This window comes from Suncus etruscus, chromosome 1 (genome assembly GCF_024139225.1).
Source record: "Suncus etruscus isolate mSunEtr1 chromosome 1, mSunEtr1.pri.cur, whole genome shotgun sequence".
Taxonomy (NCBI): Eukaryota; Metazoa; Chordata; class Mammalia; order Eulipotyphla; family Soricidae; genus Suncus; species Suncus etruscus.
The window spans coordinates 42,234,498-42,260,882 of record NC_064848.1 but is presented as its reverse complement, the minus strand read 5'-3'; the positions used below and the strand labels follow the sequence as shown (position 1 = coordinate 42,260,882).

Sequence of the window (26,385 nt, the reverse complement as noted above, 5' to 3'; positions counted from 1 at the left end):
ATGCTTTGTTGGGAGGCAGGGGTTGATTCCCAGCATCAAATGACTTCCTGAATATCCCCAGTGTGGTCTATATCCTCTACCTCTCACCCCAATACTTACATATCAAGGAGCTGACTCAGACTGAGCTTAATACATGACGTGAGAGAGGCCTGAGTTTCAAGCCCTAGCACCGTGTTGTTGGCTACCTGAGCACTGCCTGATGTGCTTAAAACAGTTTTATAACAAATGTCTCAAAAGTATTTTTAACTGGCTGTGCCTGGAGTTATAATACAGTGAGTAGTAGCCCTTGCCTTACAAATGGTCTACCCTGATTTGATTCCCTGGATCTCATATGCACATCTCCCACCCCTACTTCTATCAGGAGTAACTTCTGAGCATCTCTGAGGTGTAGCCAAAAAAATGTTTTTGACTTTGGAAGTATTTCCAAAAAATTTTTCAGTTAGTTCAGTTAGCACCATTGAATAAAAGTAAAAAAATATGTTAAGTCCAGCCATGAACAAGACTAAAAATAGAAAGACTATCTTAACACTGAGTTTGCTAAAGAATACAAGACAGCTAACACAGGTTCTCATGCACCAACACGTGGTATTTTAAGTTCACAACATTCATTGTCAACCTTTTAACACAGTTGATGTATATGGCAAAGGTCATCCAAAAGAATGTAGAATTCAGTTTAACGTAGAAGAGAAAATGAAATTTAAATATAACAAAAAATGACATTCCAAAAAATCTTAAGACAATAATGTATTGTCCATCAAAGAGGGTTTCTGGAGAATCCAATGTTATATGTGTTTTTCTGGAAAGTCTGATTTAAACTACAGGATTTTAGATGTCTTCAGAAGAGAACCAGAATTAAAGTAAGGTGGCAAGAATGAGTTTATGCAACAAAAACTCATGTTGGTCTTTGGCCACTCTTGGCAGTGATTGGGGGACCATGTGCTGAGAGGATTCAGTATGTATGTATACAAAGCAAGCACCGTAGCACTGAGCCAGATACCCACCCCTTTGAATCTCTTCATTACAGTATACTGGGCAATAAATGCCCAAGAATGAACCGAGTCAGAGCTAAGAAAGTAGAATACTGATGTTAATTCCTACTGGTCATTTTGCATGAAATCACCAAACCACAAAGAAATTATACTTAAATCTTAACAGAATGTTAACATTCTGTTAAGATTTAAGTATATACTCAGATATTTTGATATTCATGCAGTCTTATTAAAATTTTAGTTCACCAAGATTGCAACAAAATTTTTGTCACAAAGGAACTGCTCTGAGCATTCAGTTGAGAGCACACTAGGCAGTGCTCAGGGGTTACTCCTGTCCCTACAATCAGAAATCGCTCCTGGCAGGCTCAGGGGACCACATGGGATGCTGGGATTCAAACCACCTAAGTTCTGCGTGCAAGGCAAATGCCCTACCTCCAGGCTATCTCTCCTCCATGCTATTAATACTGTGTTAATCTGCTCAATTTATTTATTTTGGTTTTGGGGCCACACCGGCAGGGCTCTGGGGACCATATGGGATGACAGAGATCTATCCTGGGTTCGTCCTGGATCAGCAGCATACGAGGCAAACTCCCTACTGTTGTGCTATTGCTCCAGCCCCTCAATTTCATTTTTTTGTTTTTGGGTCATACCTAGTGACGCTCAGTGATCGCTCCTGGCTTGGGGAACCATATGGGATATCGGGAACGAACTGCAGTCCATCCTAGGCTAGCACGAGCAAGGCACACGCCTTAGCTTGAGCCACCACTCTGGCCCCCCTCAATTTCATTTTTATTTGGATTCAAAGATCTTTACATAGGAAGCATCATGACACAAGGTATAGTGCTCATTTTTAAAATAATCTAAATCTGCCACTTGGGTGCCATTAACTAAATTCTGTCATTAGAAAATTATACTCGATATAGTTAGGAAAATGTCAAAATAAAATATATCTGAAGATGAATTTGTGTAAAGAAACCCCTCATAAAATTTGATGAAAATGGACAAACGTTTTGTAATAAATACTAAATTTAATATCTTTCTAAGCATGCAAATACAATCAAGTTACTGTATAAGAGTATTGCTTTGAATTTTTCCCTAGGGTAACTGTTTCAGGTGCATCCTATTCCTCAATGGTGCTTCAGTGCTTGCAAAAGAATAATACTTTGGTGCTATTAATTAAAGGTTCCAGGATCAATGTAAGGATAAGCAAGAAATTCCCCCAGTTTGTTGCCTTCTGAGTCATAATGCAGCATTCGGAAGCAAACATCACAAAAGAAACATGGGTCCTCTGGTGCAAAACTGTCATTATTTGTCACCCATCTGTAGTTAAAAAGAAGAAAAAAAGAATTACAACTTCTTTCCCACTTGTTTTAACATGCTACAAATTATGCCCTGCACACCTTATTCTATCTTGATTCCATTATGTGTAGATGTATTTTCTCTGAAAGACTTTAAAGGTTTAAGTTGAAGGCCGAGGGGTGTTTGTTGTTAAAGTACATCTTAGCCACATGCTCCTCCCACCTCCCTGCCAGAAGTGGTTCTAGAAACAAACACCCCGCAGGAGATCCTGATTGAACTTTGTGATGACATGTATAATCCTTTAAGATGATAGGCTATCTTGAAAACAAATCACACACTAGAAACTAAAATTCTAGGACAATTGGTTTTACCTAGTTGGCATACAAAAGGGCCATTTTTATTCAATTGAGTTTGGTCTTCCTTAGATTTAAGGTCTTAATTCATAACATCTATGGTTTTTGTTGACCTTTTTGGTTTTTCTAATCTTTTAATTTTGTTATTATTTTGGTTTTTGGGTCACACCCAGCGGTGCTAAGGGGTTTACTCCTGGTTCTGTGCTAAGAATTCACTCCTGGTAGGCTCAGGGTACCATATGGGATGCTGGGAATAGAAACGGATCTGTCCTGGGTTGGCTGCGTTCAAGGCAAAAGCCCTACCGCTCAGGCCCAGTTTTTCTAATTTTTTAAAATGTAGATTGTAGGAACTCAAAACAAGCTGAGTTTGTATAGTAATAAAACCAAATCATGATTGTATACAAATTAATCTCAAAACGTAAGACCTCAAATCCAAAAAGAACTAAAGATAAGTATAATTGATTACTGAAAAAGAAAATAGGTATCACTTACCTGGCTGTATATAGTTTACAAACAAAACATTTTCTGGTCCAAAGCCAGTGTTTCTTGATTAGAAGGGGATAAAGTTTCCTATCCAAACAGTCGTCATGATGAGCAAACCTTTTAGAAGGAAAATGAACATATAAAAGTACAAATTCTTATGCACATAAATGGGGTTTTTCTTGGGGGGGGGTGTTATAAAATTTTTGGATATAAAAATTTTTCTTAAAAATTGTGTTCTGGGGGCCCGGAGAGATAGCACAGTGGCATTTGCCTTGCAAGCAGCCGATCCAGGACCAAAGGTGGTTGGTTCGAATCCTGGTGTCCCATATGGTCCCCCGTGCCTGCCAGGAGCTATTTCTGAGCAGACAGCCAGGAGTAACCCCTGAGCACTGCTGGGTGTGATCCAAAAACCAAAAAAAAAAAAAAAAAAAAAAAAAATTGTGTTCCACTTTGTCTCAGAGTTTTGTTGGATTAAATGAGGCTTACTTTCTGTGAAATCCCCCAATCCATTTATGATCGCATAATGATCAGGAAGAAGCTGTGGTTAAGGTTTTTTTGGGGGTACAAGGGGTGCAGCTTTGGGCCACACCCAGTAGTGCTCAGGGTTGCTTCTAGTTCTGCACTCAGGAATCACTCCCAGATCAGGAGACCATATCAGATGCCTGGGATTGAGTCTTGGTTGACTGTATGCAAGGCAAGTGCCTTACCACTATCATCCTGGTCCTGGTTAACAGTTTTTTAATTATCCCATCATTGAGTTTGCCTAGTTTAACATGTCATTCATACCCTTTTGTGTAACAGCTTGACTAAGTAATCATCAGTCATCATTACTGCTTTGTATCGCACACTTTATAAAGCTTGCTTTTTGTGTGAAGTTCTTGTCCTATTTTCCTGAGAATAAATACATGGAAAGCAATTTTTTTGAGACCTGGACTAAGGAGATAGCAGAGTTATGGGTGCATGCACAGGCCCCCATGAAGATCTGTATACTTAATGGATTTCACTGCTTCCAGGTTTTTCACTTGACAGTGTCTCATCTGAGCATGACCAAGTATTACTGGGACTAACTCTTAGGGCCCCCTACGCACTATTTGGAGTGGGGAAATTCCCTCACAAAAGACAGAAGGGACTTTTAAAAGAATCTGTTCCTATTACTGACATAATATAAACATGGGATACTTACTATTCCACAAATTTCAGAAGGGATAATCAAGTCTTAACCTATATATATCCTTCATAAACAGAGTTGCTATTAAACCATATCTTACACTTAAGTCTTATTATTGCCTTGCCTGTCAAATAAAAATTACTCTTCAAACCCAAAACAATATTAAGAATCTAAAAAAATTTACATGTGAAAGCAAAGATTGACATATGTGTTAGACAAAGTGGATGACTCCCACTTGAAAGTAGAAGTTTAATTTTTAAAATATTAACCCTCAAATAGTGAAGTATTTCTTAAACCTTTTGCAAAAACTGATTAGAGGATTCATACGAATGCAGAGCTGGATCAATGCACAGAAAGTAAACTCCAAAGTCTAATTTAGTTGTTACTTTTTATTCTTTAAAAAATATATAGACAGGAGAGGAGGAATAAAAAACTAACTACCCATGCCTTTACACTATTAAATGAAAACAAGTGAATATGGAGCTTTGACACTTACCTTATATCAGTAATGATGACAACATGCTCACAGTCTCCCTGATGGCAGTACAAGTAAGGGAAACCCAGTTTGATATACAAGTCATTGAAGGTGAACTCTTCCATGTTAGCAGTCTGAAACTTCCCATAGCCTCGGTCATGGGACTCTGACCACTCAATTATAGTTCTGTGAGGAAAAATAAGGATAGACTGCTGCTGCTGCACTGACTCTAGAGATAGAAATGAGTTCGTGATAGTCTTTCACAAAGCCCAGCTCATCCCATTAACTGGACAGTGGCTATACTGAGCATAAAACCAGTTTTATTGGTGTGTGCCCAGTGAACTATTAGTTCCCGAGACCCTACAAAACTCCATGATGTTAAAATTATCTTCATAATAACCCTACAATGAGATATCCCCTTTTATACTCAAATCTTTTACAAATGACTCTTGTTCTAGAGGTTGCTATTACCTTAGGTTGTGGTTACTGTAGGTTGAGTGGAAAACTTAGCTAACAGAGCTACTCTTTTCACTTTGTTTTAGTATAGGAAACTTTAAGGGGCTTGCCTTACATTGCAGCCGACTCCAGTTTGATCCCTAGCAAATGCACATGGTCCTCTAAGCACTCCCATGAGTGATCCCTGAGCAGAGCAAGAAGCACAGCTGGGAGTGGCACAAAAACAAGTTAACATTTAATGGAATTAAATACATTGATATGCTAATAAAATTATGGTCCTATTAAAAATAGTATTGGCTTTTTTATTTTGGTCATACGTGTTGGCGCTGAGGGGTTACCTCTGGCTCTGTGCTCGGAAATCAATCCTGGCGGGCTCAGGGGACCAAATGGAACGTGGGGAATCAAACCCTGGTCTGTCCCAGGTCGGCTGAATGCAAGGTAAGTGCCCTACTGCTATGCTATCACTCCAGCCCTGGGCTTTCATTTTTTTTTTAATCAATCAGTGCACATCTAGCCACTCACTTTGGGCAAACAACAGCATTTACTACTGGACAACAGAAAAAAAGTGGCCAAAAGCAGTACAGTGAATAGTGCACTTGCACACAGCTCATTTGAATTTTATTCCCAATATCCCACACTATCTCTCAAGATCACAGATAGATCTCTAAGCATGGCCAGATATGGCCCCAAAGGTCCCACCCACCACCAAGAAAAGAGAAAAATTAACTTATTGCTATCACCTAATGAAGTTAATGAAGATATTAAGAGGGATCTACTTTGTTTTATTTTGGGAGAGAGGGGCACTCATGGGTTACTCCTGGCTCTCTGCTCAGAAATTGCTCCTGGCAAGTTTGAGAGACCATATGGGATCAAGGATCGATTCCATGTCTGTCTTGGGTCGGAAGGCAAAATGCTACCACTCTGGTTCCAAGGGATCTACATTCCCCCCCTCCCCTGGGGTCTACATTTTTAAGATGTAGGGGTCAACACAACACTTAAGATTTTAAAAATAGATGATGCATTGGAAAAATAATTCTAGGTAGCTGGTAAGGATTTCATACATGTTGTAAATGTCCTTTGTAGGAAAAAATATGGCTCAGTTGTAGGGCCCATCTCACAAAAAGTTCTAAACTGAATCCCTGAGGACAGACACCACCTATACCTACCCTCCCAATGCAGTACTACATACTAACACACCATCCAACCATTATCATCACTACTACCACCACTACCACAGCCAACCATATGAAAATACCTGGAAAAGAAATTTTTGTGTAACACCAAAACCAAGCAAATAATTTAACGAAATAATTCTTCTGAGAGACTTGATAGTCCATCAAGTGGGTCTGTGGGGATATTACTTTTACAAACTAGAAATAGGAAAAAAATGACTTTTTTAATTTTTCAAACTGTACCTGCTTAAATCTCTGCATTCAGGGTATCGTTTATCATTGTAAAAAGTTCCTTCAAAATAAAAGAAGGCTGATTTGTACAGGTCCTAGAAGAAAACAGATGACATTGAGATAAAGCTCACTATTAACTTTTTGTTTTGTTTTAGGGCCACACCATGCAGCGCTCCGGGATTATTCCTAGCTCTGTGCTCAGAAATCACTCCTGGGGACAATATAGGATGCTAGGGATCAAACTGGGTTTGCCAGGTGCAAGGCAAACACCCTATCCATTGTGCTGTCGCTCTGACCCCCCATTATTAATTTTAAACCAAAATGTCATAAAAGTCACAGTAACAGAAATATTTACCTATTGGTTTTAAATATAACATGTAGAAAGGTTTGAGGATTGGTGATCTTTTTGTTTGTTTTTTGGGTTACACCCAGCAGTGCACGGGTTACTCCTGGATCTGTGCTCAAAAGTCGCTACTGGCAGGCACGGGGGGACCATATGGGATGCCAGGATTCGAACCACCATCTGTTCAAATCTGCTGCATGCAAGGCAAATGCCCTACTGCTGTGCTATCTTCTCCGGCCCCTGGTGATCACTCTTTTTTTTTTTTTGGGTCACACCCAGAAGCACTCGGGTTACTCCTGGCTTTATGCTCAGAAATTATCCCTGGCAGGCACAGGGGACCATATGGGATGCTGGGATTCGAACCACTGTTGTTCTGCATGAAAGGCAAACACCTTACCTCCATGCTATCTCTCCGGCCCCAGTGATCACTCGTTAATGTTTATAAAACCAGGAAGATAATAAGCATCTTGCAAAGGAATTAACAGGAAGAAAATCAACTAAATATAATGTCCTAAAATCCAAATGAAATGTTTTTTTTTTTTTTTTTTTTTTTTTTTTTTTGGCCACATCCGGTGGTGCTCAGGGGATACTCCTGGCTGTCTGCTCAGAAATAGCTCCTGGAGGGCACGGGGGACCATATGGGACACCGGGATTCAAACCAACCACCTTTGGTCCTGGATCGGTTGCTTGCAAGGCAAACGCCGCTGTGCTATCTCTCCGGGCCCAAATGAAAAGTTTTAAAGAAAACTATATAATGTGCCATGCATTAAAGAAAGACTTAAATCAGAGAATTAAGTGAGCTTGAGGTGGAATTAACAAATATGATTACATATGGTTTTTTTTTGTTGTTGTTGTTTTTGGATCACACCTGGCAGCACTATGGGGTTACTCCTGGCAGGCTCGGGGGACCATATGGGATGCCGGAATTCGAACCACCGTCCTTTTGCATGCAAGAGAAACGCCTTATCTCCATCCGGCCCCAAAGATTACATATGTTATGAGGAACAAAACTGAGTGTAACAGACAATGGGAGAAAAACTGGATTTAGGTCAAATTATTATCTCCTATATTTATCATTCATTCACTCAAGTCAGTGAGCTGAGAATGTAGCTGAGAATGTAATGTGTGGCAGGCACGTAGAGTAAGATCCATAAGCAGAGAAAAGGTAAATTTTTATACTGATGGAAGGGCAAATAGAAATGATGTAGGGCTAAGTACAAGAATGACATGCTTGGGGCCAGCGAGGTGGTGCTAGAGGTAAGGTGTCAGCCTTGCGAGCACTAGCCAAGGAAGGACCGTGGTTTGATCCCTCCGGCATCCCATTTGGTCCCCCCAAGCCAGGGGCAAGTTCTGAGCGCTTAGCCAGGAGTAATCCCTGAACATCAAATGGGTGTGGCCCCAAAAACCAAAAAAAATAAAAAGAAAGAAAAAAAAAAAGATATGCTTGATTATACCATCCAAGATAGAAGCCATTTGAGGTCTTAGTAGCAAGTATAGTAATGAGTGGAATGTAAAGCCCACAGATAGGTAATTTGATAAAGAAAAGAGATGGCATAGTAGTTTGAAATGGCATAAAAATACAAAATATTTATGAACCTACCAGAAAAACCACTCCTTTTTGTTACTTGATTATTTTCATTTATGGAGGTAAAGAGAAAAAAAATCACCTTACTTTGCTGATGTGCTCTGGGGCCTGGTCAGGAGTATTGCTGAATTCCCCACCAATCTGGAGGTCACTGACACAGCAGAAAGAATCCCTCAGTTCCGTGAGCTTTTGACTACCCAATACCAATATGGTTTGGTAGGGTTTCTGTTCTTTGTGCTAAAAATCAAATAGTAAATAAATCAGTCTCTACTTAGGGTGAAAAAAAAAAAAAAAACTCAACTATTCCTATAATGCTAAAAGTGCTGGTGCTTTCACTATATATTTTTTGTTTGTGTTTTTGAGTGGGGGCTTATCCGGTGGTGCTCAGTCAGAGATTACTCCAGGATCTGTGCTCAGGGGTCATTCCTAGCAGTGCTTGAAAGACCATGGGATTTATGGACTCAAACTCGGGTCAGCTGTATGCAAGGAAAATGCACTCCCTGCTGTGCTAATGCTCAGGCCCTCACTATGTTTTCTTAAATTCTTTATTTGATGTCCATTAATGACAGGTTCAAACTCTATCATAGCTATAATTGTTTATATTCCCTGTGTGAATTTTTTTTTTTTTTTTTTTTTTTAGCTTTTGGGCCACACTCGGTGGTGCTCAGGGGTTACTCCTGGCTGTCTGCTCAGAAATAGCTCCTGGCAGGCACGGGGGACCATATGGGACACCGGGATTTGAACCAATCACCTTTGATCTTGGATCTGCTGCTTGCAAGGCAAAAGCCGCTGTGCTATCTCTCTGGGCCCCCTGTGTGAATATTTTATACTCAGAAATGTTCCTTTTATTCTTTATTACTTTTATGGGGGCCACACCCAGTGGTTCTCAAAAGCTTACTGTATCACTACTGAGGAGCTTGGGGGACTACATGGGGTACCAGAGATCAAACTCAGGTCAACAGCATGCAAGGCAAGCACCCTATTCACTGTACTATTGCTCTGGCACCCTGAAACTACTTTCTTTATCCAACACTTAAACCATGCCAGTATTCCTACTATTCTAAACCAATCCAGGGCCAGGTTCCAATCAATGAGATATAACTCTGAAATTCTACAGCCCATGGAATTATTCCTACAGGTCAATGCTAATCTATTTACTGTTTTGACCCCACCAATCTACAGTTTCCTGTCTCCTTTCTTGTCACCCAAACTGACACTGAAACTTTGTCTTGTGGTCCTGCAGGACATCTTGTGCCCCTTTCTCGTAGTGAAGGTAATAAAAACCAATCACATTGTCCCTTAACAGTCAAGTAATCAGATTGTTCCTCAGTGACTGCCACCAATTAACATGTAGGGTACATTGTTAGTACTGCTGCTACAATCAAAAACATCTTATAATCCCAACATCCAATGTGAAGATGTTACAAGGAGGGTTCTTTTTTTTTATTGTTAAATTATCTTTATTTAAACATTGTGATTACAAATGATTGTAGTTATATGATTATAGTCATGTAAAGAACACCCCCCCTTCACCAGTGCAAGAGTCCCACCACCAATTTCCCAGATCTCCCTCCTCCCCACCCCACCCACACCTGTACTCGAGACAGGCTTTCTATTTCCCTCATTCATTCATTCACATTGTTAGGATAGTTTGCAATGTAATTATTTCTCTAACTGCACTCATCACTCTATGTGATGAGCTTCATGTCATAAACTGTACCTTCCAGCCCTCATCTCTCTCTCTGAGAATTATTGCAAAAATGTCTTTCATTTTTCTTAAAACCCATAGATGAGTGAGACTATTCTGCATCTATCTTCTCTCCCTCTGACTTATTTCACTCAGCATAATAAGATTCCATGTATAGGAAAATTTCATGACTTCATCTCTCCTGATGGTGGCATACAAGGAGGGTTCTTTAGAAACGTTCTTTTTGGCAGTACAAAGGACTGAACCCAGGAAAGCTCATGAACATGAGGCAGGTGCTCCTACCTCAAGCCATATCCCAGGATTAAAGGAACTTGGAACTTTTTTTTTCAGCCAGGGGCGCATAACTAAGGCCACTTGTGGGTTTTTTTTTTTTTTCCACTTGTGATTTTTTTAAGGGGTAACTAGAACATGAGAGGAGACTCCTCACAAAGGAGATTAGTGTTTCTATTAAGAGAAAGCCCATGGAACCCTCTATACCTTTCTATCATGTGTAAAGTTTATGATTAAGATGAGGGCTCTCACTTGATTATAAATTTCTCTTGTTTATAAAGTCACCCATGCTTGTGCAGAAGATACAGGTCCATGGCATAATACTTCTCTTGCACATGTGGGGAGCTGGTAAGATCCCTAGCATCATGCCAAAAAAATAAAAATTAAGTTACTCATTGATATTTTATTATGACAGCCAGAATGGACCCAGCAACGAAACTTTTGTAGCTTATGCTAAAGTTTACAATCAAGATGCTGCGAATGACACTTTGGAATATAATTCCACCAGAAGCACTGTCTTAAAGCTTAGAAATTACCTCAGTAATGTCAATCTACACCTGATAGAAACTTAAAAATTACTTTTATTGGTTTTGTTTTTGAATGCTGATTTAAGATCTTAGTCAAATAAAATAAATGGTGTTGACTATGTGCAGATGCTTCAAGGAAAGTGAGTTTCATCACAAGTCCAATTTAAGTATAGTGATATTCAATGAAATCTTACCAGTGTTTAGGCTATGTAGTTAGGGAAACGAATATAATTCTTTTGATTAGAGACTTCTAACAATTCCTGGGTTGCTTTAAACTATTAGCCTTCTGCATTTTAATCAAAGGAGAAATGTCCTTAAATATCCTCCCTAAGTATTCTGCATTGATGGACAATGGTCATGCTATTTCTTTACCCTATTCTGCACAACACTACCCAAACATATAAAAACCTCTAAGAAGTCATATAATTACAATGAGAATAGGCATATTTTTAATTGCTCCTAGGGACAACTCAGCTATACATTCAATGTTTTAACTGTAATCCTATTAATCAAGGTCTGACCTTTCTCACAACGTTTCTTTTTTTTTTTTGGTTTTTGGGCCACACCCGGTAACGCTCAGGGGTTACTCCTGGCTATGCGCTCAGAAGTTGCTCCTGGCTTGGGGGACCATATGGGACGCCGGGGGATTGAACCACGGTCCGTCCAAGGCTAGCACAGGCAAGGCAGGCACCTTACCTCTAGAACCACCGCCCGGCCCCACAACGTTTCTTAAAAACAAAGAAGCTGAGACTTTAGGTTAAGATAGCTCAATGGGCTGAGCACATGCTTAGTATGCAAGAGTCAGGTTTGGTCACCAGTACCACCAGCATAGTTCTAGAGCTGAGAGTAGCCCCCAAATTAAAAACTAAAATCAAAATAAAGAACCCAAAGAATATAGGTTAATACAAGATATCATGTGCTCTAATAAATTATAAACTCTACGAATGTTAAACTTAAAGTTAAATCCCTTGACAAGAGATACCAAATTATCTATAAAATCTGAAAGATAGTACTACTGACCTTATGAAAAATAACAGGGTACAAGATATTCACTGACAGTATAAGCTCTCCTTCTTCAACCATGTCCTCTGGATTTTCAGGCCTTTTCCCCCTGGCATGTGACTCCTGAAGGAGGGAAAATAATTAACAACAGACCTTAAATTATAGTCTATGACTTAGATAAGAGGCAGTTTTGAATAATTTCCAGGTCATTGCCATACATGCATTCAACCATCTCTATAGACTGATTCTATTTTCCAAAGATATGTAAACCAAACCATGAAAAATCATGGGTACATTGTCCACAGCTGGAAACAGCAACCTAAGTAGGATTGCTGTGAGGCATGCCAAGTCCATGCCCTCAAAGCCATGCCAGCTGTATCCAACACCTGTAACTGCCACTTTGCCAATGGCCCAGCTTCACTATTTAACCACTGATCTCTGCAAAATGCCAAACTGATCAAAACTCGAGGTATACCAGTATTTGGACTGATATAACCAAGATGTTAGAGTGAGTACATGCACCCCTCTCTCACTACTGCCTTCTCGAGCATCTAAAAGCCAAAACCATGCCCCACAATTTCCACATTATCGGCCATAGAGGTTGAAATTCTTGGACATCTCCAAATTTTTCAATACTGACATCCTAGTAGGAACACATCAGATTAGAAGTGAACATGGATTTGAAGTCATTTAATGTTCAGAAATGAAACAGGAAGCTCAACTAGCAACAAAGAGCTGAATAAACCTGACCATGATATAATGACCTTATTGCAAGATACAGTAATTCTCACAAATTTAGTTTTGCTGTATTAAAAAATAATTATCATTTAACTGTAAACAAGGAAAGTCATTTCATGCTTGTCAAGAAGGCAGGCTTGGGAATAGGTGAAAATTCAGGGACAACGGTGAAGAGAATCTTACATTGGTGGTGGAATTAGTGTTGAACATGGGATGAATTATGTATTATGAGTGACTAAAGTAAAACCTGTTATTTAAGTAATTTGTATATATATATATATTTTTTTTTGGTTTTTGAGCTACACCTGGCGGCACTCAGGGGTTACTCTTGGCTCTGTGCTCAGAAATCACTCCTGGCAGGCTTCGAAACCATATGGGATGCTGGGACTCGAACCCAGTACCATCCTGCGCCAGCCACGTGCAAGACAAGTGCCCTACTTGTGCTATCTCTCCAACCCAGTACCATAATTAAAAACACAAATATGTATAAAATACTGTTAGCAATATACCACGGTGGCCCCCCATCAAAAATTTTTTTAATAAGAACAATAAAATCAGTATTGTCATGAATGTGGGGGAAAGGGACTGTTTATCCACTGGTGGGAATGTCAGTTAACTGATTTAACCTTTGGGAAAACAATATGGACACTCAAACTAAAAATTGAACTTTTCAGAAATTCTACTTCTTGGCATCTACCCCAAAGGCCCAAATACTGTATTCATAAAAAGATATTATATACAGTATTCACTGCAGCACTGTTCACAATAGTCAAAATATGGGGGGAAAATCTAACTGTCTAAGAAGAGATGGCTGTGAAAAAATTGGTATATAAAAACTGGAATACTACTCAGCTATAAGCAAATTATGCAGTTTGCTGCTACATGGATGAATCATGCTGTATGAGTCAGAAAGAGAGACAGGTAAATTATGACCTCTTTCATACATGGATTATAAAGAAACAAGTAGGGGAATAACAAATGGCAAAACATAATGGAGTCTAAATCTTTCTAAAGACTTTACCTTGGTGGAGCAGGGAGATATAGGTATTAGGATAGGGTGGGGCATTCTGGTAGCAGATACTGTTACAAAGTTTAGACAATGTTGACTAAAATAAAAATCTTTAGAGACTGGAGTGATAGTATTGAAGGTATGACCTAGAATATTTACCTTGCACGTAGCTGACTCAGGTTCCAACCTCTGACACCCCATATGGTCCCCTGAGTCAGAAGGGAGTAATTACTGAGTGCAGAGGTAGAAGTAATACCTGAACTCTGCCAGATATGGCCAAAAAACCAACAACTAATTTTGTACTCCCACCTTGGTGCTTAGGGGTACCTCCAAAAGCAGTGCTTAGAATATCATAGGTGCCAAGGATTAAACCCAGGACTCCTGCAGTTAAGCTATGCGAAACAATAGCTTAATTGATTGAGCTATCTCTCTAGCCCAAAACATCATTTAAAATAATTTATTAAAATAAATTGAATGTGACATAACCATAAAAAGCAATCAGTAGACAGTCATAGTATTGTGCAACATTTCAATTTATTTCAAGAACATTTCCATCATTCCAAAGGTAAATCCCTTATCTGTTAAATATTTTCTTTCCATTCTTTCCTTCTCTTAACCCCAGATGACAAGCAATTGCATCCTATGTCTGTATATTTATCTATCCTGGGTATTTTATGTAAATGTAATGTTATAATAAGATTTCCACAAGCAAGGGCTTGAATCAGTCATGTATTATACTCATAACTATCAGAAGAAAATTGTTAGAACTTTTATAAGTTTTAGTTTCCTCTTCTATAAACAGACCCAGAAAATAATTTACTGATTTGCTGATGGGAATATGTATGTATATATATATATAAAGATATATAAAGAATATCTGTAAAGTATATATAAAGAAGCTAGTAAGATGGTTGGCATTCTTGGGTTAGAAAACTGACATCACACAGTGGGAGAGGGTGGTGGGAATGAATGAAGAGGCAGACTAGGAGTGAGAAAGATGTTGGATCAAAGATATTAGAATACAAAGACCTTCAACAGAATGAAAGAAAGTTTTCACCCAAAACCCATTTGATAAGGGGTTAATATCTAGGAAATAGGAGGCACTGGTAAAGCTTAATAAGGAAAAAAAATGAACATCATTGAAAAAGAGGAACACTGGGGCCGGAGAGATAGCATGGAGGTAAGGCGTTTGCCTTTCATGCAGAAGGTCATCGGTTCGAGTCCCGGCGTCCCATATGGTCCCCTGTGCCTGCCAGGAGCAATTTCTGAGCATGGAGCCAGGAGTAACCCCTGAGCACTGCCGGGTGTGACCCAAAAACCACAAAAAAAAAAAAAAAAGAAAAAAAAAAAGAAAAAGAGGAACAGATATTTCCTCAAAGAAGAAATACTGATGGCCAAAAAAAAAAAACCACACAAAAAAAAAAATCCTCTCTATCAGTGGTTGGCAACCTGGGGCTCGTGAGCCACATGTGGCTCTTTACACTTTTAATTTGGCTCTTCTGTGTGCTGGGTGGCCGCTCCAGGAGTCAGGACTCTGCTCCTAGCCTCTGTCAGTGCGCGCCCTGTGTGGCTCTCAAAATAAATTTCAATTGTGGTTTTGGCGAGATTTGGCTCAGTTGAAAAAAAAGGTTGCCGACCACCGCTCTACATCATTAATTATTAGGGAGATGCAAATCAAAACAGCAATGAGATATCACACCACAGAGACTGACATACATCAAAAAGAACAAGAACAACGAATTGCACAATGGTAGGGCATGTGCCTTGCACATGGCCGGCCCAGGATGGACCTGGGTTGGATTCCCAGCATCCCATATGGTCTCCTAGCCTATCAGGAGTGATTTCTGAGCACAGAGCCAGGGGTAACCCCTGAGCACTGCCAGGTGTAACTAATCTGACTAAAACTCCAGGTAAACTGGGATGGCATCACCAGGACTTTCTTTGGAGTGAGTGTGGGCACCCTCAATCCCCCTTCCTGCCATCTCATACTTCTGGAAGCCCTGGCAGCCAAAAATATAACCTAAGAAAGCCACATTATCAACACTAGTGCTTGGAATTCCTAGATTGTGTGGCTGTGCAAAACTCATTTTTGTTTAATACTGTTATCCCTGAAGGAGCACACCAATTTAGAAGCCATTGTATATTTGAGGCCACCTAATGTTCAGAAACAAATGAGGAGGGCCGGAATGGTGGAACAAGCATTAGGGCGTCCTCTGTCTTGCACACGCTAACCTAGGGCGGACTGTGGTTCAATCTTCCAGCATCCCATATGGTCCCCCGCCAAGCCAGGAGCGATTTCTGAGCGCATAGCCAGGAGTAACCCCTGAGTGTCACCAGGTGTGGCCCAAAAAGCCAAAAAAAGAAAAAAAAAATGAAGAAAAAAAAGATCAACTTGCAATAATCCTTCTGACAGTGACTTAATGACCTCATTGGAGATACAATAATTTTCACAAATTTGCATGTCCCTGTACTTTTTATTCCCTTTTCTATTTATTGATTTATTTATTTTTGTTTTTCAGGCCACATCCGTTTGATGCGCAGGGGTTACTCCTGGCTAAGTGCTCAGAAATTGCCCCTGGCTTGGGGGGAACATATGGGATGCCAGGGGATTGAACTGCGGTCCTTCCTTGGCTAGCGCTTGCAAGGCAGACCTTACCTCTAGCGCCATCTCGCCGGCCACTTTTCTTTCTTTTTAATGGTTTTGTTCCCACTTATGTAGAAACAGATGTATTACAATCAACTATGTCAACTATGTAATGTAATACATGCGTTTTAAATAGTAAATAAACAAAAGGACATAATGGTGCAAAGAAGGCAGTGTGCTGATATATAACTAAAGTCAGGAATAGTGCCTTATGTGGCATGCATTGTATGTAAGGTTCAATCCCAGGCACCTTCTTTCTTCCCATCCCCCAAAAGAACAATAGAAAGATTAAGGTATTTTCAAGTAATCAGACCCAGAGGGAATTTATTATTACTAGATTTGTTCAATACCTTCAAGAAATAAAGAGGGAAAACTTTCTAACTCAATTCACAAAATTAAAAGAGTATTTTGATATTAAAGCCACACAAAATACTACAAGCAAAATACAGGTCAGTATTCCCCATGAATATAGATGAAAAACCAACAAACACTAGCAAAATAAATTTAGGAACATATCTTAAGAATTTTGCTACAACTATGTGGAATTTATCCTCATGATACAAAGGTATAGTCCAACACATATAAATCAATGTAGCACACCATAGTTATAAAGTAGTAAGGAACAAAATAATCTTTTCAATTGATGCAGAGAAAGCATGCTAAAAAAGTTGAATATTCTTTCATGATAAACACAAGAAATAAAGTAGGCCTAATTGGTAACTTCCTAAACATAATAAAAACAATATATGAAAAATCAAGGGAAAAAAAGTCATACTCTGGTAAAAGACAGATAGGAATGCTACTTGCGGGCCTAGAGAGATAGCACAGCGGTGTTTGCCTTGCAAGCAGCCGATCCAGAACCTAAGGTGGTTGGTTTGAATTCCGGTGTCCCATATGGTCCCCCGTGCCTTCCAGGAGCTATTTCTGAGCAGACAGCCAGGAGTAACCCCTGAGCACCGCCGGGTGTGACGCAAAAACCAAAAAAAAAAAAAAAAAAAGAATGCTACTTGCCATAATTGAATGTTTTACTCATGAATGTTTAGACTACTTCTGTTTCATGTATTATGAAAAAATCTTGCCAGAATAACTAGGCAAGAAAAAAGGAACGAGGAAGGAATTATATAAAGATTAAAAAGAAAAGTTCTGCAAATTAATGCTATGCAATATATTCTACATAAACAAAAATAGTGTTATTTAGGGTAAGTAAAAAAATATAAGTAAATTTACTCGTTTCAGGACAGAAAAATCAACATACAGAAATACATCAGCAGGGGCAAGAGTGATAGCAGAGCAGATAGGGCGTTTGCCTTGCTCATGGCTGACCTGAGTTTGATCTCTGGCATCCCACTGGGTGCCCCCCCCTCGCCCCCTGACTGCCAGGAATGATTTCTGAGCACAGACCCAGGAGTAAACCCTAAACATATGCTGGGTGTGGGCCACCCCCCCCCCCAATCAGCAATGAACAAAATCATACCATTTTGAATATAGTGGGTCTTATTCCCCTAAAGAGTTTCTAAAACAGTTCAGGGTCAGGGATATAGCTCAGCAGTTGAACACGTGCCTTGAGTCCCTGGGTTTGTTCACCAGAACATCAAAAACAACAGAAAAGTCTCCAGTTTCCTTGCAATGAATAAGCATATCCAATATAACATTACAATATAGCAATCACGGGGCTGGAGAGATAGCATGGAGGTAAGGCGTTTGCCTTTCATGCAGAAGGCCATCGGTTCGAATCCCAGCATCCCATATGGTCCCCTGTGCCTGCCAGGAGCAATTTCTGAGCATGGAGCCAGAAATAACCCCTGAGCACTGCCGGGTGTGACCCAAAAACCACAAAAAACAAACAAACAAACAAACAAACAAACAAAAAAAACAATATAGCAATCACTAATACACAGCCAATAATGGAGATTTCTGTTTTGTGAAAAAGATGAGAGGCTCACCATCTCATAAGCAAATGTTTCTTGTCTGCAGACTCGATCTATTGTTATGGTTTCTTCACGTTGTTTCAGATATCTCTTCCTAATTCTGTTATAAACATACACATAAACAAAATCACAGTTAATATTTCTACTAGGTCTTCCAAAACACTGTCATTTTATTTAATGGTAGTACAGTGGTAGTATGTTTGCCTTGCATGCGGCTGACCCAGGATGCTCGCAGGTTCAATTATCGGCAACCCATATGGTCCCCTGAGCCTGGAGTAATTTCTGAGCTCAGAGCCAGGAGTCACCCCTGAGCACCACTGGGTGTGGCTAAAAAAACAAAAACAAAAACAAACAAAAAATATATTTTTTTAAAATAATAATTTCTAAAGTTCAGGGACTGTATTTTATTTCTCTCTCGGGGTAGAGGTCAAATCCAGGCGTTTATTATATACAAGCATGAACTATATCACTAAACTATATATCCCAGGCCCTCAAAACATTATTATTATTATTATTATTTTAGTTTTGGTGCCACACCAGTGCTCAGGGGTTAGGGTTATTCCTGGCTCTGCACTCAAGAAACACTCCTGGCAGTGCTCGGGAAGACTACATGGGATACTAGGTTCATTAAACCGGGGTCAGCTGCGTGCATATCTGCCACATTATCTCTTTGGCCCTTCAAAACATCTCTAAATCGGCAATTTTTGTTTGTGTTTAGGCCACACCTAGTGGAACCCAGAGATTACATCTGGCTCTGCACTCAGGAATTATTCCAGGTGATGCTTGGGGGACCATATGGGATGGCAGGACTTGAACCTGGGTTGTTCACATACAAGGCAAACATCCTACCCACTGTGCTATTGCTCTGGCCCCCTAAGCTGACAATTTTTTTAAATGAACTAACTTTAATGTTGAATTAATTCTGAAATAAAAAGCCTAAAAATCTCAAATTTCCATGAATACCTATGTGGACATCTTTCACAATCACAGAATAATTAAGAAGACCAGGAAATTAACAATAATACAGTATTATTAACTATTCATCTTTGTTGGAGTTCAAAGCATTTACATTTTGGGGGGAGGGGCTACATCCCACAATGCTCAGTTTTTCTACTCTTGGATTTGTGTTAAAGGATTGTATGTGGTACTTCGAATTGAGCTATGGTTAGCAACAAGCACAGAGGAAACTGTGTGTCCTACAATCATGGGATCCCGATGAGACAACAGACCAGATCAAGAACAAAACTTTTTAACCCTGCAAAGTCTGCTGCAACCATTCATTCTGCTTATTCTCATATGAAAAGCTAGATCACAGCAGGTTCTACATCACAAAGAAGAATAAACTTCAATACAGTTCATTTAGGTATCCATGTAGCAGCCACAGTGAAATTAGAAATACATGGTGATGGGGCTGGAGCGATAGCACAGCAGGTAGGGCATTTGCCTTGCAGGTGGCCGACCTAGTTAGATCCCTAGCATCCCATATGATCCCCAGACTCTGCCAGGAGTAATCTCTGAGCACTGCTGGGTGTGGCCCAAAACCAAACCAAACCAACAAACAAAACATGGTGACTGGTAGAACTATATGAACAAAATGTTTACCAATGCTCAGGGGATCATATGGAATAGTGGGCTAGAACTGCAGTTAGCTACTAGTAAGGCAAGCTCCTTACCTGCTGTGCTATTTCTCCAGTCCCTTTCCCTTTCGAATATTAACACAAAGAATATGAAAACACTAATCTAAAAATATATAATCCCAATGTTCATTGTAGTATTATTTGAAATAGCCAGACTATGAAAAGAGACAAAGTATTCACCATTAGAAAAGTACCTAGGGGCCGGAGAGATAGCATGGAGGTAAGGCGTTTGCCTTTCATGCAGGAGGTCATCGGTTTGAATCCTGGCGTCCCAAAAGGTCCCCTGTGCCTGCCAGGAGCAATTTCTGATCCTGGAGCCAGGAATGACCCCTGAGCACTGCCAGGTGTGACCGCAAAACTACAAAAAAAAACAAAAACAAAAACAAAAACAAAAGTACCTAAAGAAAATGTGATCTATATCCACAATGGAATACCATTCAGCTATAAAATAGATAGCATGGAGATAGGACATTTGCCTTGCATGCAGAAGGATGGTGGTTCGAATCCCGGCATCCCATATGGTCCCCTGAGCCTGCCAGGAGCAATTTCTGAGCCAGGAATAATCCCTGAGCGCTTCCGGGTGTGACCGCCCCCCCAAAAAACCAAAATAAAACAACAACAACAACAACAAAAAAACAAGAACAAAAGATAAAATAGATGAAATCTTGTTATTTGTGACAATGTGGGATGAATAGACGGGGATTATGGTAAGTGAGAAGGGGGCAGAGGATAGGCAAGGACACAGCTTGAAGAACTAGAGCATCTGGGGAGAGGGACCAAATTCAATCTCTGACACTGCACAGTCCCAGTCTACCAGCCAATGTATCACAGGTAGTTTCAGCACCAATTAACCCAAAAAGGACTGAATTGTAATCTTTTTTAATGGAGGGGGAATTATCTCATAAAAACACAGCATCTTTGGAGTGCAATAAAAGAAGACACACCCATATTTGTGCTTTCACTGAAAATGTTTCTAGTCATTATTTGGTAAAGGAAGACTATCCTCAAGTACATTTAGCAGAATTACCCAAATTCATAATGTGAACTTTTTTTTTTTTTTTTTGGTTTTTGGGTCACACCCAGCAGCGCTCAGGGGTTACTCCTGGCTAAATAAAAATCAGAAATTGCTCCTGGCAGGCTCGAGGGGACCATATGGGATGCTGGGATTCGAACCACCGTCCCTCTGCATCTAAGGCAAACGCCTTACCACTTTTTGTGCTATCTCTCCGGCCCCTCATTACAGCCTTAATCTTTAAAAAACATCTCAACTAGTCATAATATCCTTGGGATCACATGTCCACTGAGCTTTATATATAATGTCCACTCCAAATGTCAGTTTTGCAAAGTCTGATGCTAATCTAATTATTCTACATTCAAAAGTTCTTTTTTTTGGTTTTTGGGTCACACCTAGCAGCACTCAGGCGCTACTCCTGGCTCTATGCTCAGAAATCGCTCCTGGCAGGCTCGGGGCACTGTACGGGATGCCAGGATCCGAATCACCATCCTTCTGAATGCAAGGCAAACGCCCTACTTCCATGCTATCTCTCTGATGCTTCAAAAGTTCTTTCTACTCCCAAGTCTTGATGATTTTGTCATTATTCCTGACATCTAATAGTTTTACCAGAAAATGCCTCAGCATAGGCAATTTTTAAATTCATTTCCTCATGAACGCTTTCAATTTCTTTGTGAACTCTTATAAATTTATATTCATATTTTTCTTCAATTTTCTTTTCCTCCTTATTTTTTCCCCTTGGGAATTCTGATAATGAATATTTGATCTACCATTATACTACTTTTTGTCTCATTTAAATTTTCTTTGTATTTTTTTTCAAACTTTAAGAGATGAAGTCACATGGAAAGTGACCTGGTCAGCAGATAACCTGGCTTTCAATAAATCTCCAGTTAAGCCTTTCACACATGGATGCATCATTCGGTGATCCGTTTTGTATATATGCCTGTGTTCATAAGCAAAACACATAGTACATACTACAGTAAAAGGATGAGAGACGGAACCAAACGGGAACACAAGGGATCCAAGACAAATTAAATGAGCTTATTCAATAATATTTATTTTCCTTTTTTTTAATTTTATGTTGATATGTGATTATTAATAACTTTCTTTTTATTTAACATTTTAATTTTTCTTTATAATTTTCTATTTAAATTTTCTTTGTGATTTTTACTGTAATTTTATATCTTTATAAACTGCCAAAAATTCTATTTATAATCATTACCAACATTCAAATTTCAATTTTTAAAAAATTACTTTCTCAGATTTAGGAGTTACATTTATTTCACTCATCCAATAAGTATCTACAATTTCCCTTTAAAAGCTAAAGATCTAGGAAATGTAGGAGTGACAAATGTAGTTTATTTATTTATTTATTTATTTTGGTTTTTGGGTCACACCCAGCAGTGCTCAAGGGTTACTCCTGGCTCTATGATCAGAAATCGCTCCTGGCAGGCTCGGGGGATCATATGGGATGCCCCGGGATTCAAACCACTGCCCTTCTGCATGCAAGGTAAACGCGCTACCTCCATGCTATCTCTCTGCCCCCCCCCCCAAATGCAGTTTAAAGATTCGTTAAGTCGGGGCCGGGCGGTGGTGCTAAAGGTAAGGTGCCTGCCTTGCCTGCGCTAGCCTTGGACGGACCGCGGTTCGATCCCCGGTGTCCCATATGGTCCCCCAAGCCAGGAGCAACTTCTGAGCACATAGCCAGGAGTAACCCCTGAGCGTTACCAGGTGTGGCCCAAAAACCAAAAAAAAAAAAAAAAAAAAAAAAAGATTCGTTAAGTCTAGCGAAGGAAGACAGAAAATTATATAATTTAAATGTGATATGAGGACATAAAGGAAGTACTTAGTTCTTCAGCTAAGATCTGAAGGTTAGGTAGAAACCAACAAGACCAGGGAAACAAGGAAGAGTTAAGGTTTTAGGCAAAGGCCTGGAGTGAAAAACACATTTCTATTTCTATCAGCTGAAAACAGTGACAGGAGCAATACAGAAATTAGATATATAAAAGATCAGAGAGAGGGGCTGCTGGAGAGATGGTGCATTGGTAGGGCGTTTGCCTTGCATGCCACTGACCTAGGACGGACCACAGTTCGATCCTCCAGCGTGCCATCTGGTCCCCCAAGACAGGAGTAATTTCTGAGTGCAGAGCCAGAAATGACCCCTGAGCACTGCCGGGTGTGACCCAAAAACCACAAAAAACAAAAACAAAAAAAGCCTCAGCTGGTAAAACAGAAGCTCCCACCAAGCCCTTTAGGCTATCTCCACTTTACCCTCCCAAAGCCATTAAAAGGTTTTATACAAGAGAATGACACAAACAGTAGTGCTTACTAGAAAAAGCCAATTAATTAATCAACAATAGAAGAGACAGAGATAAGTGGAAAGGATTCTTAGAAAATCAAAAGGGGAGGATTCTACACAAAAAGAGAGAATAGATTTGGCAGCTAATACAAAAGAAAACAAGGTAAAGTTGAAATGAATGCCTGAATTTTTGAGGTGGGATGAATCACACAGGCTTGAAGTCTAGGTTTGCTTTCCTGAGGTGTGATGCCAGGAGTGAGCTCCACCACCACTATGTGTGTGGTCCAAACAAAATAAAAAACAAATTCGAATATAGATTAGATATCAAAGATTATGCATTTACTGTTCATTTTCTTAGGTGTGATAATAACATTAAGAGACTGCTACTTGGGGCCAGAGAGATAGCATGGAGGTAAGGTGTTTGCCTTGCATGCAAAAGGACAAGGTTCCAATCCCGGCATCCCTTTTGGTCCCCCAAGCCAGAAGTAGCCCCTGAGTGCTGCCGGGTGTGACCCAGAAACAAACAAACAAACAAGCAAAAAGAGACTGCTACTTTCAGGAACTATGTTGCTGGTGCTTTTCCGAGAAAATCATGACATCTGAAATCTAATGACAATTACCAAGACTTAGTAGGTATGGTATCTCAAATATAGCAAAAGCAAATAAGACCAAAAGTTAACAAAGGTGAATGGGGGGGGGGGTGTTATGCATGATAACAATACCTTCATTTTTGAATAAAATAACATTGAAAAAGTATTTTGATGGATAGCACATAATAAAAATGAAGTTCTCATACCCCAAAGTCACAAGATTGTTATCTTCTGGGATATTTTCTGGATCCTCCCCTTCCTTGAGGCACTTCAGTTTATCAACGCTAAAGAAAAAAAAAAAAAGACAAAGCAATCAACCAGGATCCACAGGATTCGGTTCTAAATGTACCATTAAATAACAAAGTGTGGGGGCCAGAGAGATAGCATGGATAGGGCGTTTGCCTTGCATGCAGAAGATCCCACATGGTCCCCAGAGCCTGCCAGGAGCGATTTCTGAGCGTAGAGCCAGGAGGAACCCGTGAGAGCTCCCGCGTGACCCAAAAACAAACAAACAAACAAAAAAGTGTGTGTGGGAGAATCTACAGGCGACTCATAAATTTCCTGTGCCTATGTTCTGCGAAGAAAAGGATATAACCGATTAATGAAGGCCAATAAAAAGGAGAAAAGGAGGGGCCGAAGAGATAGCATGGAGGTAAAGCGTTTGCCTTTCATGCAGGAGGTCATCGGTTCGAATCCCGGCGTCCCATATGGTCCCCCGTGCCTGCCAGGAGCAATTTCTGAGCATGGAGCCAGGAATAACCCCTGAGCACTGCCGGGTGTGACCCAAAAACCAAAAAAAAAAAAAAAAAAAGGAGAAAAGGAGTGCTAAAAGTTCTTTGCAAGTTCCCCTCTTAAACAAGCACTTTTTTGGGGGGTGGGTGGGTGGGATCATTAATATATTCTTTTGGGAAGTCCCCAAAAGAGACCACAATCAATCAAGATAAAACACGCCGTTCAACTAAGGCTTCTCCCCTGTCAAAAAGCACGTCAATGTCTCTGGGACACGTCGCTAGACTGCAAAACTAACCAACAGTAAATAAAACCTTTTTCCGCAGCCCTCTTGACCTTTCCCTACTCGCACAAATGGTGCATTGTAATAAGCACAGGGCTTCGGGAGTTTTTTCAGGGAAGGTTCCAGCAGGCTGAAAGAGGGGGAGAAGGGAGAGAACTCTTTCTAACCTGACCTTTGAAGGCTGAGCAGATCAGCCCGGCTGGCAAAGGCAGGCTGCAGCACCCCAAGACAGCAAAGACCCTAAAGAGCAAAGACCTTCTTCACCGTCCTTACCCGCACACCGCCCTGAGCTCGGCGGCCGTTTCCAAGCTGCAGCCCAGATCTCGGGCCACCGCGGCGTCCTCCGAGTCCTTCGCACACCCGGACGGAGTGGCCCCGGGCGACTCCACCAGAGCCAGGTCCCCGGCCCCGCGCAGCCGACTCCGCCACAGCTCCCCGAAGGAACCCACGTGGAAAGCGCGTGTATTGAACTCGGGGAGCTCGTACTCCGGCAAGTTGCTGCCACCGCCGCGAGTGCACACGGACTCCTCCTGCCTAGCATCCAACCAGCTGCAACTCGGGCCGAGTCGGACGCCTTCAGCCATGTTCGTTTAGCCTCACTCCCTTCCCGGCAAAAAAAAAAAAGTCGGGAGATCAAGGCCGCGCGGTGTGTGACGGGACTTGTAGTTCCCTGTCGCTTCCAAAGAAGAGCTGCCGGGTAGAACTGGCGGAGACAGATACTACATTTCCCGGCAGGCATCGCACTGGACACGCCCCCCGGGAGGGAGGCTTCGGGCCCTCCGGCGCTGGGGCTCGGAGCTTTGTTCTTCTTTTGTTCCGGTGCAGAGTGCAGTTGCTGCTCGCTGTACGCGTGTGAGCCTCGCTGGGTTTGGCTGCGTTGCGGTGCACCGTCGTTCCGCTGGGTGGTCGGGGGGTAGGAATGGTGGTGTTTTTGCAGCCTCCGCTTCTCTTGACTTCTGGGTTTGTGGTGGGCCTCTATGCAGAATTGCAGTCTACGTCGAGGTGAGCATCCCACAGTAGGGCCTGGACCATTTCTCAGAGCCTTCCCATATGTGTGCACGTAATTAATACATTAATTAATTGATTAATTAATGCACGTTAATACATCTCGCTCTTCACACAAACACGTTTCTATTGAGCATCTGCTATGTATTTATTCAGCAATATCCCCATTATAACCCGACTGCGCCTGAGGAAAGTTAACATCGCCCAAGCAGAGATTATGCTAGCAGAGGATGCTAACTGCTAGCAAAAAGAAGCCGGCTTGAACTCAATAGGCCTAGGCCTCAAGTGATAGGCACGATACCTCTTAATTAACAATCTTATAAACCACAGTGCCTAAGAAGGAAAAAAGAAGAAGACTAAGAAGGAAAAAAGAAGAAGAGAGAAGAAAAAATGTTTGACATAGAGGCAGGATGTTGGATGCGTTGGGAAAGAAACCGGGTGACTGTGGTG

At 40.7% G+C, this 26,385-nt stretch overlaps 1 protein-coding gene across 1 annotated transcript; it reads right to left on the bottom strand.

The window, feature by feature from the left end:
* Positions 1-2,005: 2,005 nt before the first annotated feature.
* Positions 2,006-25,543, bottom strand: SNAPC3 (small nuclear RNA activating complex polypeptide 3). The gene is made up of 9 exons (XM_049769375.1): positions 25,204-25,543; positions 24,125-24,202; positions 18,396-18,480; positions 12,080-12,184; positions 8,642-8,791; positions 6,639-6,721; positions 4,789-4,953; positions 3,134-3,241; positions 2,006-2,309 (listed from the first exon to the last, which is right to left on the bottom strand). The coding sequence occupies exons 1-9, from the start codon at positions 25,512-25,514 to the stop codon at positions 2,162-2,164; spliced, it is 1,233 nt and encodes a 410-aa protein (XP_049625332.1). The 5' UTR covers positions 25,515-25,543; the 3' UTR covers positions 2,006-2,161.
* Between the last annotated feature and the right edge of the window lie 842 nt (positions 25,544-26,385).